Source organism: Lithobates pipiens, unplaced genomic scaffold (genome assembly GCF_037356315.1).
Source record: "Lithobates pipiens isolate NorthernLeopardFrog02 unplaced genomic scaffold, aLitPip1_a1.2 Scaffold_25, whole genome shotgun sequence".
NCBI classification, from domain to species: Eukaryota; Metazoa; Chordata; class Amphibia; order Anura; family Ranidae; genus Lithobates; species Lithobates pipiens.
Window position 1 is genome coordinate 185,295,292 of NW_027507787.1, and position 20,280 is coordinate 185,315,571.

The 20,280-nt window shown below is 41.2% G+C and overlaps 1 protein-coding gene across 1 annotated transcript in view; it reads left to right on the forward strand.

Annotated features, from left to right (window-relative positions):
* LOC143930728 (arsenite methyltransferase-like) overlaps positions 1–18,124 on the forward strand; it is a 63,257-nt gene extending 45,133 nt beyond the window's left edge. Inside the window, exons 10-11 of the mRNA XM_077455280.1 lie at positions 7,125–7,241; positions 17,986–18,124. Coding sequence (XP_077311406.1) covers positions 7,125–7,241; positions 17,986–18,072 — 204 coding nt within the window. The 3' untranslated portion in view covers positions 18,073–18,124. The remainder of the gene's footprint in view (positions 1–7,124; positions 7,242–17,985) is intronic.
* The last annotated feature ends 2,156 nt before the right edge of the window (positions 18,125–20,280 follow it).

Consider the following 20,280-nt stretch of genomic DNA (forward strand, 5'->3'; position numbering starts at 1 on the left):
GCTAAGTAAAATAATATATATAAATATATATATATATAGATATACAGTGGTGTGAAAAAGTGTTTGCCCCCTTCCTCATTTCCTGTTCCTTTGCATGTTTGTCACACTTAAGTGTTTCGGAACATCAAACCAATTTAAACAATAGTCAAGGACAACACAAGTAAACACAAAATGCAATTTGTAAATGAAGGTGTTTATTATTAAAGGTGAAAAAAAATCCAAACCATCATGGCCCTGTGTGAAAAAGTGATTGCCCCCTAAACCTAATAACTGGTTGGGCCACCCTTAGCAGCAACAACTGCAACCAAGCGTTTGCGATAACGTGCAATGAGGCTTTTACAGCGTCCTGGAGGAATTTTGGCCCACTCATCTTTGCAGAATTGTCCTAATTCAGTTACATTAGAGGGTTTTCGAGCATGAACGGCCTTTTTAAGGTCATACCACAACATCTCAATAGGATTCAGGTCAGGACTTTGGCTAGGCCACTCCAAAGTCTTCATTTTGTTTTTCTTCAGCCATTCGGTGGTGGACTTGCTGGTGTGTTTAGGATCATTGTCCTGCTGCAGAACCCAAGTTGGTTTCAGCTTGAGTACACGAACAGATGGTCGGACATTCTCCTTCAGGATCTCTTGGTAGACAGCAGAATTAATAGTTCCTTTTATCACGGCAAGTCTTCCAGGTCCTGAAGCAGCAAAAGAGCCCCAGACCATCACACTACCACCACCATATTTTACTGTTGGTATAATTTTCTTTTTATGAAATGCAGTGTTCCTTTTATGCTAGATATACTTGGACACACACCTTCCAAAGAGTTCCACTTTTGTCTCATCGGTCCACAGAATGTTGTCCCAAAAGTCTTGGGGATCATCAAGATGTGTTGTGGAGAAATTGAGACGAGCTTTGATGTTCTTTTTGCTCAGCAGTGGTTTTCTCCTTGGAACTCTGCCATGTAGGCCATTTTTGCCCAGTCTTTTCCTGATGGTGGAGGCATGAACGCTGACCTTAACTGAGGCAAGTGAGGCCTGCAGTTCCTTGGACGTTGTTGTAGGGGTCTTTTGTGACCTCTTGGATGAGTCGTCACTGCGCTCTTGGGGTAATTTTGGGCGGCCGGCCACTCCTGGGAAGGTTCACCACTGTTCCATGTCTTCGCCATTTGTGGATAATGGCTCTCACTGTGGTTCGCTGGATTCCCAAAGCTTTGAAAATGGCTTTATAACCCTTTCCAGACTGATGGATCTCAATTACTTTCTTTCTCAATTGTTCCTGAATTTCTTTGGGTCTCGGCATGATGTGTAGCTTTTAAGAATCTTCTGGTGGACCTTACTGTGTCAAGAAGCTCCTATTTAAGTGATGCCTTGATTGTGAACAGGTGTGGCAATAATCAGGCCTGGGTGTGGCTAGAGAAATTGAACTCAGGTGTGGACAACCACAGTTATAGTATGTTTTAACAAGGGGGGCAATCACTTTTTCACACAGGGCCATGATGGTTTGGATTTTTTTTCACCTTTAATAATAAACACCTTCATTTACAAATTGCATTTTGTGTTTACTTGTGTTGTCCTTGACTATTGTTTAAATTGGTTTGATGTTCCGAAACACTTAAGTGTGACAAACATGCAAAGGAACAGGAAATGAGGAAGGGGGCAAACACTTTTTCACACCACTGTATCTATACATATATTATGTAGGGAGAGGATAATACAGCCAAAATCTCTCCCCATACTTACACAATGACCATAGATGTCACATATAGTCGTGAGCACCGAAGATAAACTGCGAACAGCGTCTCTCCCAGGAGCTGAGGCGGGATAAACCGAAAAGATATACAGAACAGATGTATACACATAAAAAGAAAAAATCTGCTAAGTGGTAAATTAATATTGTATTAATTGTACTAGGTTTATCACATGCACTACAGTTGGGGTGGTGTCTCTATTACAGTCCCCATGTGGGCTCCAATATGTAGGGAGGACCAAGCACCCCCTACATGTTTGTCTTAACGAACATATTACTAATATAAAAACTGGGTTCAGGAACCATTCAGTGTCTAAGTATTATCTGCTGGTACACAATAAAGACTCCTCCAAGACAATTTTTTGGGGGATTGATAAATATAGTCCCCATTGGAGGGGAAGCTCATTGGTAATGGAAAAATCCAAAATGGAAATGTCCTGGATCCATAAGCTCAGGACTTATGTTCCATATGTTTTGAATATAGATGTTGTAAATGCTTTTATTGACAATTCATAAGATAAATTGTATACTTGATCGGAGTCCCGTATATAAGCCTTTAATATTAAATCTTAATTATGGCCTGTATTCCTTAATATAATTTTTTTAAGTTATTTATAATTAACCTTTATAAAGTTGTTTATTATAAGGTGTATGACCAATTGGAGATTACTGGGGAATTTTTCTTCATTTTTTTCCATGAATTTTCATTTTTTGCTTAAGAAATCAATATGTGATCCTTAATGCGGTGCACTGTTAGCTACCCACTGGGGGCTACTTGTGGCACTGTATACATATGACCAATGGGGTTTCTTATTTATTTAATACCATCCTTGCTCACTAGGAGCGCCATATGGGGGTGTAAATTCACCTGATGTGTGGCTTTGACCCTGTGGTGGGGTCAATTTTAAATTTTAAATTTTAATTCAAATTTTGATTATTATTCTCTGCAGTCAACGCATGATTTTAGAAGGTTAATATTAACCAATTTATCCCAGCCCATTTAAGGGGTTAATATGTTAGACAAAGGTTCGCGTTTTTAGTTATGATGTATCTAGCATTTCTAGTTGCTCTGGCTCATCATCGGAGTGAAGTTTCTAGTGGCGTTTCATTTGTGTACTCTTTTAAAATGGTTTGGGCTGCTGTGATCTTCAATAGATGAGGCATGCCTTTACATAAAATAGCGCTTTGCCAGGCATGGCTCTGTGTTATAAGGTGGGGAATCAACACGTCGCCTGTTTCCCAGGACAACGTCACTTTATGATGAAATGTGTCAGAGGAAGGGATGTGTTGACATCACCACACTGTTCGTGACCCGGAGGATGGGCGATCTGAAGCTAGCCAGACAGATTTTTTATCCATGCAAGTTTTAATCAAATCTATGCAAGTGCAATACTTTTATACCTAATGGAGTACAGACAGTATTACACTATGGTCAGTTTTTCTTTCTGGGTCCTCTACAGACTAGGACGAGACCTATTTCCATGGTGGTTGCTAGGTGTGTTAGATAAAGTGCAATGATCCATCCCGTGGCCAATTTTCATACAAGCATCTGTGCAAGTACAAGGCCTTGGCTGGACTATAGCCACATGCCTGGTTTGCTTGCCTTCTGGTAAGAATGTTTTTCTTAAGGTGGCGGTGCACTTGTTTGACATGAATCACTGTGTGTGGTGTTACCTTGAGAGGGATCTTCATTTATTATCCTCATTGTAGAGATTCAAGATACTATTTATGCTGAACAATTAAGGACTTTGCATATATCACTTTGGACTATCTGGCGTGGCTTTTCTAATTCGTATTTACTTTTGTGTTGTGTATCCTACACTAAGCTGCTGCTTTTACATTTTTTTAATTTGTTGGTACATTAGCGTGGTATTAGCCCTATTAATTTTTTAGACATTCTCCTTGCATCTGCTCCTGATGAATGGATATAATTCCATGAAATGCATCAAGCTTTTAGATGCTACATTCCGATGTTAACAATGAGCTTTTATATGCTACATTCAGATGTATAGAACATGGTGTCAGAAACCATGAATCAGACTGAGACCGAAGTACAGTTAAATCACACTTGTTTAATAATTAAAAAAAGGTAAACAGAGTAAATGTAGTCAAAACATAGCCAAAATTCAGGAACTAGAATGGATAGTCAGACAAGCCAAAACATCAGGGAGCCAGAGATGAGCGTAGTAGAACAGCAAGCAGGATCTGGAGCCAGAAGGAATGTCAGCCAAGCAAGTCTTTAACAGGAACACAGGAGAGCATCTGTGACCAAGGGGAACGCAGAGATCATCTTGACTGGAAGGCTTAAGTAGGCAGGACTGACAAGCAGGATATCATCAACAGGTGAGTCACTGTGGAGAGATAGGAGCTGGCAATTAGCCTACAGCTCTGCGGCCAGCTTTGAGAGGGAAGGGCTGAGCCCAACCCTGACACATGGATTCTTAATCTATTCTTACCAATGTTTGGATGGTTTCTGCCTATATTAATCATGTTGGGTTCTAATTTATATGAGAATTGATGGATTGATGAATTTTGCATATTGCAAGCTCTGTACCATTACCATGTTTGTCCACTTGTAAATATAGGAACTTATTTGTTGTTATTCATTTTATACTTGCATGTGGGCCATGAGTATGTGCATTGTTACATGGAATTAATACATTTTTATCAGTACATAGTGCCCTTATTGCTTGGCCTATGCATGCTTCATTTAAAGTCCCAACTTTTCTCTTTTTGCTATATTAATAGGGATGGAGACAATTGACTACACTGGTCTTATGCCTAATTTTAAAGTCACAAAACTTTTTTATTTTTCTCATGTAAATACAAGGTCATGCAAAATGAAACTAACATGCAACATATAAACAAACCAGCCCCTGTGGGACAACCTTTCCCCCCACCCCACCTAAAACTGAGGAGGGTCTCCATCCCAAAACCAAATCAGCACACCGGCTGCAAAGGGGGTCCTGTGGAAGAAGCGAGCTTCAGGACAGTTTCTGGGGGTGGGAGGGGGGGGGGGACAAGCAAACCAGCTCTCTGCTGCATAGGCACCCGCTGGGGTAGTGCAGGTGCTAGAAATGATATGGTCTAGTCATATAAAAGGGGAACTCTTCAATTTCCCACCTACAAGCAGGAAATATGATCCATGTTATGAAATGCAATATTAAGGTGTCCTCTGCATCACCTACTAGTGAGAAAGGGATAGTTGCTGTTTGAATCACCTGACAATGTAAGGGGTACATACTTAGGGTGTCAAACAGTAAATGAACAAGGCACAATCAGTGCAGCACAGGTCAACAGGTTTCCAGTGAGTCGTTGTCCTTTGGCAGAGCAAGAAAGTTCCAGTATTCACATGGCAGCCACCGAACCAACTGAATTCTACCCCACCGCTCCCTGGGAACTCAGGAAGGTTAGCGGAAATAGGAATAACTTAAAAGATCACAATTACCTCCATTACTTCTCCTATTGAAACTGAAGAAAAAAAAAAGGGGGGGGGGGGAATGTAAGGTTCTCCTGACTGAGTCAGGGGCATACACGTAAGTTCCAAGGACTTTTCCCAGAAGGCATAACAGGTGCAATTGAGGGGGTTGGTAGGGCCCATCCATCAGATAAGGCTAGTGAGGCCTTAGGTTCTTAGGCTCAAGTAGCATTATACAAATGCTGCATGAAGGTCAAAGCCATTAACTCACGCCTCCCCGGGTCAGCGGATTGGTGGCAGGGATTCAAGCCAGACCAAAGCCTCTCTCGGCGAGGTGAAAAAGCGAGTCTTTCTCCCCATCCTGGACTCTCAAGCATGCTGGGAATAAAACACTGTAGCAGATATTTCGGGCCCTCATCGCCGCCTTCACTTGGTCGAATGATTTCCAGAGTTTTTGTTTTTCCATTGAGTAATCTGGGAAGATCAGCAGCATGTTGTTCTTGAAGTGCAACTCTCCCAGTACTCTGGAGGCACGGAGCATTTCATTTCTGTCTCTAAAGTTAGGCAGTTGGAGGATAAATGTTCTCGGAGAAGTTCCCGGGGGTTTGGTGTGCCCGTTCTACCGCATAATGGAGAGAGAGAGGTGAGCATCAGGTAGGAGAGTACACAGCATGTCCTCCACGAAACTTGTCGGGTTCCCCCCTTCTGCCCCTTCAGCTAGACCCACAATTCGGAGGTTATTCCTACTACTCCTGTTCTCCACGTCCCCGGCCCTTTACTTTAGGGCCTTTGGTTTGGAAAGAGCGGAGAGCTGCATTATGTTCGGTGACAGTGTCCTCCGTATGGCTGACCCTCTGATCCATCACTCTGGTGCGGAGCTTGTCCATGTCTTGCCTCAAAAGGCCGAGATTCCTCTGCACTGCCTCAATCTTGGCTGTAAGCATGGCCTGGCAGGTAGCTATGGCCACCATCACTGTGGCCGGGAGGCAGCCGATTCCATGGGCGGTTATTCCTCTATGATTGGGGGGGAAGCTTTTCCCTTTAATGAACGATGCTCCCAATGATCTGCTTCTCGTCATGTCACCATCTTGGACACGCTGTTTTGCTGTCAAATAACTTGTATTTCTGTATATCCAGTCCTGAGATTTATACAACTCTGCTACAACACGGCCCTGTCAGTCAGAGGTTGAGACCTGGATTTTCTCGGTTGTATTTCAGTAAAATCTGTAGGTTTTGTCCCTCTCTCAGCCAGTGGCAGGATCGTGAAAAGATAAGCAGCAGACCGATAAGTTCATCTCTCTGTCACTCTGCTCGCTCCTCCTATAAGCATATCCCTTGCACATCTGTTTGGCTAGCTCCTCAGTCCCTTTCTCAGTGTCATATATGAGACAACAAGGGTCTGTTTAGACTTGTGATATTTAATCAAAGCCCCCCAACAGGGCAGGTAAAAAAAAAATTTAATAAATAAATAAATACATTCTAAAAAATATTTTTTGAAAAAAGGAGCCCTAAGGATTCATTCACACAGGTACTCTGGCTGTGTGAATAAATGGAGTGTTAAAGCGGCTGAAGCCTCTGTTACTCAAAGCGGATGCAGTAGCTGTGCGAACACAGTCAAAGATCCTAATTTGGCAAGTGCGGGTGAGTGGCCCTGAATAAACACTGTCTTTGTTCAGGGCCATACACCCGCACCCACACTTTAGCACCTATGTGACTGTGTTTGTACAGTTTTTGCATCCCTATAGGGAAACATAGGCCGCTCCAGCCACATAAACAATACTACTGATTCACACTGTACTGAACACAGCATCCATGTGAATGAGCCCCAATACTATACTATTTTGTACTTTGTTGAGCTGTTTTGGAAATGAACAAGATATTGAAATATAAAAGATAACGTTCAACATAATATTTTTAATGCTAAGAAAATCTAATCATAGAGTTGTACCTCTTGTTTTCTTGTCCTGTAAAGGAAGGTGAACCTGTAGAAGTGGATGAGGAATTGTGGAGCATCCTCAAGAGTTCGCGATTTTCTGATGAGTTTCTATTTAAGCCTGCTGGCAAGGCCAGCTGTTGCCAGAAGAAAAAGGTTTGTTCTGCTCATTAAAGGGGACTATGGGAAAAATAAAAAAATTACACACGTCTTGCAGTCTGTCACTAGCATTGGACAGCAGATTTTGTTGTTTGTTTGTTTTTGTATTTTTTAAGTCCCTTATTGTTTAATTATCTGTTGATCCTGTCAATCTATTCCATTATCACCCACTTCCTGTAAGGCAGGCAGGCATTATGCAATTTTCTGTCGATCAGCCACAGATTGAAGAAAAGGAAACTGCTTGATTCCCCCATCAACACAGTCAGTGTTGAAGGGGAGAATCCCTCCCACTGCGCTATTGTATTCTGACAGCAGGAGGTTTCCCAGCGGCTATATCTATATCAAACAAAAATAAAACAGGATGGTTGTACTGAAGTCGATCGATAGATTGACTTCAGTAAAACCAACCTGCCTAGAAATGAATCAAAATTCAGCCAGTTCCTGCTGAACTGTCCGAATTCCAATCCATCTATGGCCAGCTTAACAGGCCAAGCTGTTTGGCAAAAGTGTCAGTTATTCAGTTGGTAAAAACCATATAACACTTCTGGAATCCTTACATTGGTTAGCTTTTATTCATATGGCTTAAACCTATTTGCCCAAAAAAAAACAATATTGTTGCAACTGCTTAATACGTGTTAAGTGGAGTTGAGCTTTAATTTAAGCTCAACTCCAGGCAACTAAAATGTGATCCCTTGCAGTGGGGCTGCATCCACACTGTCAGGGTTAATTGTTCATTTAGGTCTAGGGAAACAATAAAAGATTTACTTTCTCTCCCACACTCTAGCTGTGTAGGATCCTGGCATCATCAAGATCAAAACAGGGTCTATAGCACTGTGTTGGACATGTTGACTCCGAGGGACAATTATCCCTTGGAGTTTGGGGCTTAACACCACTGCAAGGGATAACTTAAATTTTTGCTCGAGTTGGGCTTAATGTTTATTTAATCACTTTATAAATGGCCTTGAGGCTGGTATCTTTTTTTTCAGCCAGGTTCCACCATTTCTGTAAAAGCCATTCTTGCCTCTCCCGTTTCTAATTGTAACTAGTGTCAGGATGCTGATCAGACGCTGATCAGGAGGAGCTCTGGAAGCATCTGCTCCCCATTCTCCTCTGATTAATGAACTTGGAAATGCTCAGCTCTGAGCATTTCCAGGTTCAGAGCTGTCAAACCCTTGGCTGAAAAGCTGGGTAAACAGCTTACAGTCCCGTGCTTTATTGGCTGTAGCAGAGAGCAGGGGAGACATTATTATTATTATTATTATTATTATTATTTATTATTATTATATTATTATTATACAGGATTTATATAGCGCCAACAGTTTGCACAGTGCTTTAAAACATGGGGGCAGACAGTACAGTTACAATACAAATCAATACAGGAGGGATCAGAGGGCCCTGCTCATTAGAGCTTACAATCTAAAAGGAAGGGTCAAGTGGAACAAAAGGTAATAACTGTGGAGGATAAGCTGATGGAGAAAATGAAGATACAGTTGTTAGGTGTGGGCAGGATAGACTTCTCTGAAGAGGAGGGTTTTCAGGGATCATCTAAAACAGGGATCCTCAAACTACGGCCCTCCAGCTGTTGTGAAACTACACATCCCATGAGGCATTGTAAAACTCTGACATTCACAGACATGACTAGGCATGATGGGAATTGTAGTTCCTGAACAACTGGAGGGCCATAGTTTAAAGACCCATGGTCTAAAAGCTAATAGAGTAGGAGATAATCGGACAGATTAGGGTAAGGCGTTCCATAGGATTGAAAAAGCTCTGGAAAAGTCCTGGAGGCGAGCATGTAAGGAGACGGCGAGGGAGCTAGAGAGCAGGAGGTCTTGAGAGGAATGAAGAGAACAAATAGGTTGGTATTTAGAGACTAGGCTAATGATGTGACATTAGAATTCTAAATGGAGCTCGATGTCTCTATAAAAAGAACTTGTCACCTGCCTATGTTATGACATAGGGGGCTTGTTACACCTTTGTGATGCCATTAAAGTTGAATTTAAAATAAGGTGTAAAAACAAAATCCAATTATATAAGAAAAAAAACATGTATGTAAATAGTGATTGTGGCACACAGTATATTTTACTAAAAAAATTGGTTATTATTTTGTGTTTGTGTGCGTTAAAATAAATTTTAGTGTATTTTTACTGAAAATATGTATTTGAAAAACATTTCCACAAATATCGTGCAACTTAACATACTTGCATCTGCAACCATTTTATTCTACAGGGCTCCTGCTTTTTAAAATATATACTTGTTTGGAGGTTTTAGGTAACGTTCTAGCAAAAAAATGCATATTTTAACATGTGTGTGTTAAAATATATTTAGCAAAAATTGCACAGGACTGACATATTTAAAATTACATATACATCTAGGACTACCCTATCTACACCCTGTTAAAGGAAGAGGAAAAATAACAGATGCACTGACAGGATCAACATGTAATAAAACTATATTGTGGGGAAATAAGGGGGGGTGGGGGAGCAAGCCACTTGCTATGGGGGCACTTGTGTGTGTTTGCTACTAAGCCTCACTATGTGTGTCCATTGTCACACAGAACAGGGCTCAGCCCCACCCCCCACTCTCTCCTCAGTGGCTGTGATTGACAGCAGCAGGAGCCAATGGCCGATGTTGTCTCTAAGCCAATAAGGAGGGAGAGAGCAGAGGGAGGCTCTGCTCTCCTGCATATTGGATAGAGATCAGGCTCAGGTAAGTATAGGAGGGGGAGTTGTATGCAGAAGGTTTTTTACCTAAATGCACAGAATAAATTAAGGTAAAAAAAAAAACTTCTGCCTTTACATCCAATTTAAGGTGCATAAATACCTCTTTGATTAAAACCTAAAGCGAGCAGTGTCAAAGAACATGTGGGCTGCCATTACTAACCTTGCTTTCTTATAAAAAGGTAGTTCACTAGCTTGAAAATTGGTCAAATAGGGATAGCTTATTAAAGAATTGAGCATGTTCACTTTGCAAAGTGAATTTTCACTAAAGCCTCATACACATGGTATGATTGTTGGTAGGGGATTGTCTGTTGACAGACTGTTGTCCTAAAATATTACCGTTAGTATGTTCTTTTTGACAATTGTTCTCCAACTTTCGGCCAACAAATGTTGGATGACAGGCTAGTAAATTTCCTTCGGACAACGGTTTGAATTCAGATTCCCGTACGGTCAGTACACAAATTCTGTCACAAGTTGAAAGTACAAACACGCATGCTCGGAATCAATGCTCACCAAACACGAAATTAGCAGAAGGGGCGCTCAAGAACTGAAATTCCTCGAACTACATCACTACGTTTGTGTTTGTGGCCGGACAATTGTGCACCATTAAGACAAGATCCTGGCACATGCCCTTTTGACAAAAATCAGATGCTCTGTTGGCCAACCATCGTACCGTGTGTACGAGGCTTTCGTTTAGTACATGAGATAACGCTGTGTTGACTTCAGTAATCCAATCCTGTGCAGGCAAAAGTCCTGTATTTTTTTCTTATTGCACATTTTTTGGTATTCTTTGCAAAGTGACTTTTCCTTTATCTTACTACTAAAGTGAAAATATTTCAAAGAGAATACAATCTACTAGTCCTATGCCAATCCCTACATCTTTATGACCTTTAAAGTCAGTGACAGAACTGGTATGCAGGTCACAAGTTACTTCACCTAATAAATGCTGAGAAAGGTGCTCATAAAATGTTGAGGCTGGAGACACCCAGGCAGAGAAAATCTGAAATGACAGCCCATATTTCTATCAGTGCAGATTCCCTTTAAAGTCCACTAAAGGCAACTCAGCTTACTGTCATTTGCATTTAAATTGACAATGTGACATAACTCCTAACGAAATAATAATAAAACATCAATCTCTTCTATAAAAAGAATATTTAAAGTACTAAACTAAAGACCTAACTTTTTCTATTTTCAATAGAGAAAGGGAGGGTTATAACCCCTGTAAACCTAAATTCTATTAGGGAGATTTCCCTTCACTTCCTATCCCATAGCCAAAACAGGAAGACAAAAACAGGGACCCCACTTTTTTTATTTTTTTTTTATTTTTATTTTTTACTTTTTGCTATAGGTTTTCCCTCAAAATTCACACCAGACCCAAATGACGTCATAGCATGGTTTGGAGGGGACTGCACACTGTTTTTTTTTTTTTTTGCTGTTTGTTTTTTACTGTCTGTTCTTTCTTTCACATTTTGCTGTCAGCGTGGATCCCCCTGCTGGCTGCAGGGAAAGTTGTTAGTTGTTAGGACGCAGGCTGGTGCTCGCAAGAGCCCCTTAAAGCAGAGTTTCATCTGTTTTTTAGTTTAAGTCAGCAGCTACAAAAAGTGTAGCTGCTGACTTTTAATAAACAGACACTTTCCTGTCCCACGGTCTAGTGATGAGGGCGCCTGTCCTGGCCGTGACAGCTTACGGCTTCACAGCCGGGCGCACACTGCGCATGCATAAGTTATGCTGCGCTCTGCTATTGGCCAGGCAATCTTCTGGGACCTCTGACGTTTTCCCAGAAGATTGCTGCCAAAAACATTACATGTCAAATGTGGCATTTAAGGGGGCGAGGAGTGCTTAAAGCAGAAGTTGCAGTTTTGGGTGGAACTCCGTTATAACAACCAGTTTTATTATTTTCATACATTCCTTAACCACTTCCGGGCCACCGCACGCTGATATACGTCCTAACTTTGAAGAGGAATATTGTTATGGCAGCAGCTAGCTGCCATAACCCCGGTATCCTCTTCTTCGACAGTTGGTCTGGTTTCCGATATTGGTGGTCTCTGCGGCGGATTCGTCGCAAGATCACTTTTATCGTGGCGGGAGAGAGGCTCCCCCTCCTGCCATGCTACGGTGCCCTCCGTCGCTTACCGAAGCCGTTGGCAGAGGCGGAGGCAGTCGGATCCTTTCTCATGCTGGGCATGGAGTGAGGAGAAGATGGCCCCCACCCGTCTCCATACCATTGCAGGGCCAAAGCGACATCAAAAGGCCACTTCTGCCCATAGCTCCTAAACGGCTATTTTTTTTTTTTATTTCCTTTTACTGTAAATATGAGATCTGAGGTCTTTTTAACCTGTCCTGTCATGTTTTTTTTCTATTACAAGGGATGTTTACATTCCTTGTAATAGGAATAAAAGTGGCACAATTTTTTTAAAAAAAAGAACAGTGTAAAAATCAAAAATAAAGGGTAAAATAAATGAGATTTTTTTTTTTTTTAAATGTGCCCCGTCCCGCCGTGCCTAGCTCGCGTGCAGAATCGCCCGCATATGAAAACCGTGTTCAAACCACACATGTGAGGTATTGCCACGATCATTAGAGCAAAAAAAATCTATAATATATAAAAAAAATGGACTAACTTTACTGTTGTCTTTTTTTTTTTTTTTTTTTTTTTTTTAAAGTGTATTTAAAAAAAAAAAAAATGCACTTGTAAGACCGCTGCGCAAATACGGTGTGACAGAAAGTAATGCAACGACTGCCATTTTATTCTCTAGGGTGTTAGAAAAAAATGTATAATGTTTGGGGGTTCTAAGTAATTTTCTAGCAAAAAAAACTGCTTTTAACTTATAAACAACAAACCTCAAAAAGAGGCTTAGTCCTTAAAACGGGGTTCCACTCTAAAGTGGAACTTCCGCTCATCAGAACCCTCCCCCCTCCGGTGTCACAGTTGGCACCTTTCAGGGGGGAGGGGGGTGCAGATATCTGTTTAAGACAGGTATTTGCACCAACTTCCGGGCATAGACTCCCACGGGAGTCTATGCCTCTTCCTGTCCAGGCGCACTGTCTGCTGGGACACCCACGGGTCCCAGAGACAGCGCAGACCATTCCTATTGCGCTGCATGACTCGCAGAGAATGGCGGCGGCAGCAGCCAAGAGCCGACCGGATGATCGGCCTCGGCTGCCGACAACGCTGGACCCTGGGACAGGTGAGTGTCCATTTATTAAAAGTCAGCTGTAGTATTTGTAGTATTTATAGCTGCTGGCTTTTAATAAAAAAAATTTCCAGTGAAATCCCTCTTTAAGTGGTTAAATAACACATGGCTAGTCCGCTACTTTTTTAACAAATGCATTTACTTATTTATTCATTTTTGTGTATTGACTTTATTGTTGAGCCTATTTTGACATTCAACGAGTGCCGTCTCCTTAACACCCAACAACCCTGAGCTGCACTTTCACATTTACCACTGGTAAATTTCTCACTTCCCACGGCAGCTCATGTGATAAAATACTGAATGTTTTCACAAGATAAATACAGCACATTTTACAGTAATAATGCATGCTTTTATTTAGGAACAGTTTTTGATGAATTGAAAAAAAATTCTACAAATTTTTTTAAAGTGGTAAATATCATTTAGTGAATTGACCCTTTAATACCCAATTTCTTTTGTACAAAATGAAAGGTGAGGTAGAGTCAAGCAACTAGATACCAAATACATCAGGCCTCAAACCTGCATGTGCCCACAAAATGGCAACAATATGTGGGACCCAAAATTATCAATAGGTTGTGCTTTAAAAGCCATTTGTATACAGTAAACTATAACTGAACCTAGAGTTTTTGCTTTCACTCACTCCGAGGGGTGGATTGGGTAGCACCCACGAGTACCATAAAAGTGATTGTGCAGCTATGTAGCCACCCAGATCACTTTTACATTAGATCCAGGAGCTCACTGAACAAAACGGATACAAGCCCATAGCTGGTATTGTAGCCATGAGTTTGTCTTAAACTCTTCAGACTCTGGGCATACTACTTAAAGTGGAGTTCCACCCAAAAATGGAACTTCCACTTTTTGGAATCCTCCCCCCCTCCGGTGTCACATTTGGTACCTTTCAGGGGGGAGGAAGGAGCAGATCCCTGTCTAATACAGGTATTGCTCCCACTTCTTGGCATAGATCACCGCAGCGTTTGCGGTGACCTACGTCACTTTCGGGGCCTACTCTGGCCTCCCTCTCTGTATTCTGGGTGACACACAGGTACCAGAACACAGCAGGGACCAGTGAGGATGCGCATCGCAACTCGCACATGCGCAGTAGGTAACTGATTCCCATACCGAGGATGGTGGTGGCAGCATCTGAGAGCCGACGGACAGATCGGCTTCAGCTGCCGACATCGCGGGCTCCCTGGGCAGGTAAGTGTCCATATATTAAATGTCAGCAGCTGCAGTATTTGTAGCTGCTGGCTTTTAATATTTTTTTTTTCGGCAGACCTCCACTTTAAGTCCACGAAGCCGAAGTTGTTAAAGTGTGTTGCAGTGTGAATGGGGCACACAGAAAACAATTGTTTTCTATTTGCCCTTGCAGTGACCTGCATTTACCTTGCGCAGAAAAATGCAGATCACTGGACTTGGTGTGAACAAGCCCTTAGAGAAGTGCCTATAAATGTAAATCTGCAATTGTTATCTATGACCAAATTTAGAATTGGAAACACCAAATATGTAATTATGTTATCCTTAGTGCCCGTTCACACAGGTGCGACACGACTTGCAGCGCGACTCACAGACGCGACCTGCACACGACTTCAGCAGCGACTTGCAAAACGACTACTGTATAGAAGTCAATGCAAGTCGCCTGAAGTCGCCCAAAAATAGTACAGGAACCTTTTTCTAAGTCGGAGCGACTTGAGTCGGTTCCATAGTACAGAACGGAGCGCGACTTGTCAGGTGGCTAAGTCGCCTGACAAGTCGCGGTAGTGTGAACGGGCACTAAGGCCTCTTGCACACGGAAGAACAAAATGTTGCATTTGTAGCCATGTAGCATTTATTTTTATTTTTTTTTACAAATCTGAAGACAGGTGCAATGTTGTCCATGGGAGAATATGCACAGCTTTGTATCCCAAAGTGTCTGTTCAAACTGATCTTTTTTTTCTAACCATTGCTGCCAGCACAGTGATGTGGGCTGCAGAGCAGTGTGGCAGGGTTGGTGTGATGCCCATTTTATCGCATTACACAGCTCCCTTTTTTTTCAAGCAAACTTTATTTGAAGTGTACAATGTGACACGTTAATCATATAAATGCACAGAAGTGTGGTGCACTTCTGTGCAGTTACATGCGGACCAAGCAGAGCAGTGTGATATTATGCAAACATGCTGGTCTGAACATGAAACATGAATGATGCAGAAAAATGCAGGCAACTGCACCTAGTGTGAATGGGCCCCTAAAATAAAACTACAGAATTTTAGCACAGTAACCATTCATATTCTAGATGTTATTGTCAAAGCTCAATTGGACAAGCTGAAGTTAGAAGCTAATTAGTTACTATGCACAGCTGCACCAGATTCTGTGTGCACCAGTTTTAGCAAATCGCCCCCACTATGTCATTTCATAACAAATGAAAAATACTAGCATTTTATTTAAAGGTATAAACCAGTGGTCTTCAAACTGCAACCCGGGGGCTGGATGTGGCCCCTTGCTTGCCTTTATCTGATCCTTGGGGCACTATTCCATCAACTGACACCAATGATGAGGCACCATTCCAGCTACTGACACCATCAATGGGGAGCCATTTCTCCCATTAAAACCAATGATGGGGCGCTGATGCCGGAGCATTTTCTACACCCAAAGGCCCCCCTAAAGCCTGAAGGACAGTAAATGGGCCCTTTGCTTAGAAAGTTTGGAAACCCCTGGTATAAACAATCAAAACAACGTCCCATTCACAATGTCTTATTAAAAAGATCCACCCAATGCTTAAAGAGGAAGTAAACCCTGATGAGTTTACTTCCTCTTTGATTCCCTGTAAAGGTAAATCATAATGGACTACTATGCATCGCATAGTAGTCCATTATGTGTCACTTACCTGACACAGGAGCCAGCGATGTCACCGCTGTCCCCTGTAGTCTGGAGCATCCATCTTCTCGGTGGGTCTCGCTGCTCCGCCGCTGTCATTCGACGAAGTCGCAATGACGTCACTCCTGCGCATGTGCACGGGAGCCACCACTCGCGGCATATCGCCATTGACAGCGGCGCGCTCAGTGCGCCTGCGCGCCGCTGTCTACGGCGCATGCGCCATAGACAGCGGTGCCTGTCTTTTGGCAAATATCTCCTAGACCGTGTAGGTTTAGGAGATATTTCTTGGACCTACAGGTCAAAGTGGTTTGTAAGGGTTTACAACCACTTTAAGGGTATGTGGACTTGTATCAACTTGACAGACGACCCCAAGCTTGCTTTTCTCTTGTCATGGGGATACCAGCCTGCATGCCCAGTGTGGCAGCTGGTTATTTTCGCTTTTTCATTTTTTTTTAATTAGATTTTACCCTACTAATGCTAAAACTGTTTAAAAACACAGTTTCAACACTCTGGAAACTCCAACTGCCAAATTTGCCCTCAGCTGTTTTGACAGCTTTCTACAAGGCCTCATTCACACGTCTGTAACACAGCCATAAAAACAATTTACTGATCATTAAGGCAAGGAACAAAAGTTTCTGTGTAATGATCAGTAAATATATACTTTTTTTAAATGCATAACAATTGTCTTCCTCTTCTTTTTTTTTTTTTTTTTTTTTTTTTTTTTTATGGTATACGTGTATAAGTATGTCCTCAGACGCAGAGTATTGGGTTTTGTGTTATGGATCTGAAGGCAATGCATTTTTACGCACCTGTGTGAATGTCTCCATCAAAAACAATGCAGCTGCATTCAGATCCGTTAATAAAAAACTGTTTTAAATTACTTTTTTTTTTTGTTTTTTTATGACCATGTGAATGGGGCCTAAAGGTGTAATTAGATGGCTGTCCACTTTCATCTGGCGCACATTCACCCTATTATAAATAGAGTCAGCCTTGGTTCACACTATAGCAATGTGAGAACTAGCGCAATTCCAGTGCGGGTTCCTGCATCGAATCTCTCCCACAGACAGTTGACACTGCCCTCTGTGAACCGTTGTGGGTGTCAATACAATGTTAACCACTTCAATACAGGGCACTTACACCCACTTCCTGCCCAGACCAATTTTAGGCTTTCAGTGCTCTCACACTTTGAATGACAATTACTCATCCATGCAACACTGTACCCAAACAAAATTTTATAATTTTTTTCACACAAATAGAGCTTTCTTTTGGTGGTATTTAATCACCACTGGGTTTTTCATTTTTTGCGATATAAGTAAAAAAACTGCAAAAATGTTCCAATAAAAACACGTTTTTTTTAGTTTCTATATAAAATTTTGCAAATAAATTCTCTTTTTTATAAAAAATTTAAAGATACTGCTACATATCTTGGGTAAAAAAATAACCCAAATGTAAAAGTTTATATTATTTAGTCTGCGTAAAAGTTACAGAGCCTACAAGCTATGGTGCAAATCATTAAAAATTGATCACACCTGATGTACTGACGGCCTAGCTCAGTTCTTGAGGCCCTGAAATGTCAGGACAGTACAAATACCCCCCAAATGACCCCTTTTTGGAAGGTAGACAGTCATAATGACAGGTTATTTTTCACACACCGTATGTGCATACTTCCAATTACACCCCAAAATACATTCTGCTACTCCTCCTGAGTATGGCGATGCCACATGTGTGAGACTTTTTTAGTTTTTACAGGAATGGGCGATCTGGCAGCTTCTCGCTCACTTGTTTTATCTACAAATAGATACGGTCTGCTACTTGTAAAAAAAAAAGAATGCGGTCTATGTCATACATCCAAAAATCTGGATGTTTAGTTATCCAGAGAGGCATATAGAAATGATTTTCTCATTGATCATGTTCTGTTTATATTGGTTTCACCAGTGAATGATCGCTCTCATTTCAGTTGCTCATTCTTTTTTTAATTTTTAGGAAATCATCAAGGATCCATTTCAGCTGGCTAAACTTCCTCAGTCATCCAGCAACAGCAGCTGCTGTGGACCAAAAGGATGTTGTTAAAGAAACTGCAGCAAACTGTGCAAATATTATATAAATTTTACATAAATTATAATATGCTGCCTGTGTGATTGGCTCACTGATTTTTCTAATAGTTTTTCATGTACTCTGTAGGTCTATAGTAAACTAGTAATTATGTAAATTATGCAAATAGTAAATATGGATGCTGCCATGGCTTACATGGTGAGATCTGACCTGGAAGAAGTGTATGCATACCTGGCGTCAGACTGTTCCAGGCCAATGACTCACTAAGTGATAAAGCAATGATAGGGATGATGACCACGAAGCATGCACCTCCAAAATTAAGTCAGCAATGGCAAATCCATGTTTTTTCCCCCGATAGATTCTCTATAAAATAACACTGTCATGAGAGACTAATGGAGGCTACCGTTAAGGAACTCTGTGACCAAAATACCAAAGTCAGACACAGCCAGACATCTATTATTTTAAGGAGACCTGTAAGGGCATCCCCATACTTTTCCCATGACAGAATCCCTTTAAATAGTAATAAAGAAAATAATAATTTTGACCATGGAGATGATATGCACGTAAAAATTACAGAACCTAATATTTAGCTTTACAGTAATTGTATGTGAGTTGGATTAAATTAGGACTAAAGGCAGCACTTTTTTTTTTAATACAGTCATGTTGGGTTATAACCCCTGATAGGTTTTCTGCCTTTGGGGAGATTTCCCTTCACTTCCTGTCCCATTGCCAAAACAGAAAGTGAGAGGCAATCCCTCCAAAGTGAGGGGATTTCTGATTGTCACCAGAAATGTGTCACCATTGGAAGATGTCCCGTCTATTACTGTTCTGGTTACAACCCACTTTTGGGATTTTCTTTCCCTTGAGAAGTAAAGTGTGTAAATCGCCCTAATGAAGCAATAATAACCTGACCTGTTTTATTCATCTCCTGGCTGTCCAAAACAAAACAAAAAAAAGGTTTTGCCTTTAGTTATGCTTTAATGTATTTCCTCATTCTATTAATTGCTCTAGAACAGCCTTTCTCAACCTTTTTTTACATGGAGGAACCCTTGAAGTACCTTTCCGGTCACAAGGAGCCCCTGCTAATAATTACTGTATCTAAAGCTAACTGTATAAGTGTAAGGGTCAAAGGGAAGAATCTTACTTACCCAAGAAAGCTAAATGGGGTTTGAACCCCTGTCTATGGCGGGATTTTAAAGGCAGTACCACAGTTATGAATAAAAATATACAGTTTTTAATATAGAATTATACTTATGTCACTTATGTCTTTTTAAGACGGACATCTTTAAAATTATATCAACCATATGTTGGCCATTCCCCAAAAATCTGGGTTTGGTATTCAAAACAGATCATGCATATATTAATTAGCTTCTTCACACACTCAACGCGTTTCTTGGATAGAAACCACTTCATCAGGAGTTCATTGGCGGAGTGTTTATATATTGACTAGGTATAAAAAAGACATACATAAGTATCAAGCAATACATTGCCATCATTAGACAAACAAAGATATCATCCGGTCACTGAGTATCCCAAATATATAGAGGATCAAGCAGAGTTACCTGAACACATGGATATAGGGAGGGGGAACAGAACCAGACACCCTATTGGGGAAATACACACATAGGGACTGATGCCCTGAAGAGGGGCAGGGGTCGGGGGAGACCACAGAGTCCACACTTTAAGAGAATATAAGCTCTCCTTACATCACATCTATGGAAAGAGGGACAGGAGATGGGGGTGTTCTGACAAAATAGGCAACTCGGCAGAAAATCTAACTATGTCACTTTCCGCTTACTTTAAACCATCAGTAATTGCTGATTTGGACAAATTGGTGTTTGGACACTACAGTGTTTAGGCCAAGATGTATTCTTCTAAATATTTTTGCCAAAAAAAAAATCGCAGTCAACGTATATTGATTGGTTTGCGCAAAAGTTATAGCGTCTACAAAATAGGGGATAGATTTATGGCATTTTTATTATTATTTTTTTTTACTAGTAATGGCGGTGATCTGTGATTTTTAGCAGAACTGCGACATTGCGGCGGACAGATCGGACACTTTTGACACTTTTTTGGGACCACTGACATTTATACCACAAACAGAGCTAAAGAATAGCCATTGATTACTGTACAAATGTCACTGGCAGGGAAGGGGTTAACACTAGGGGGTGATCAAGGGGTTAAGTGTGTTCCCTTGGAGGTGTTGCTAACTGTATGGGGGCTGGG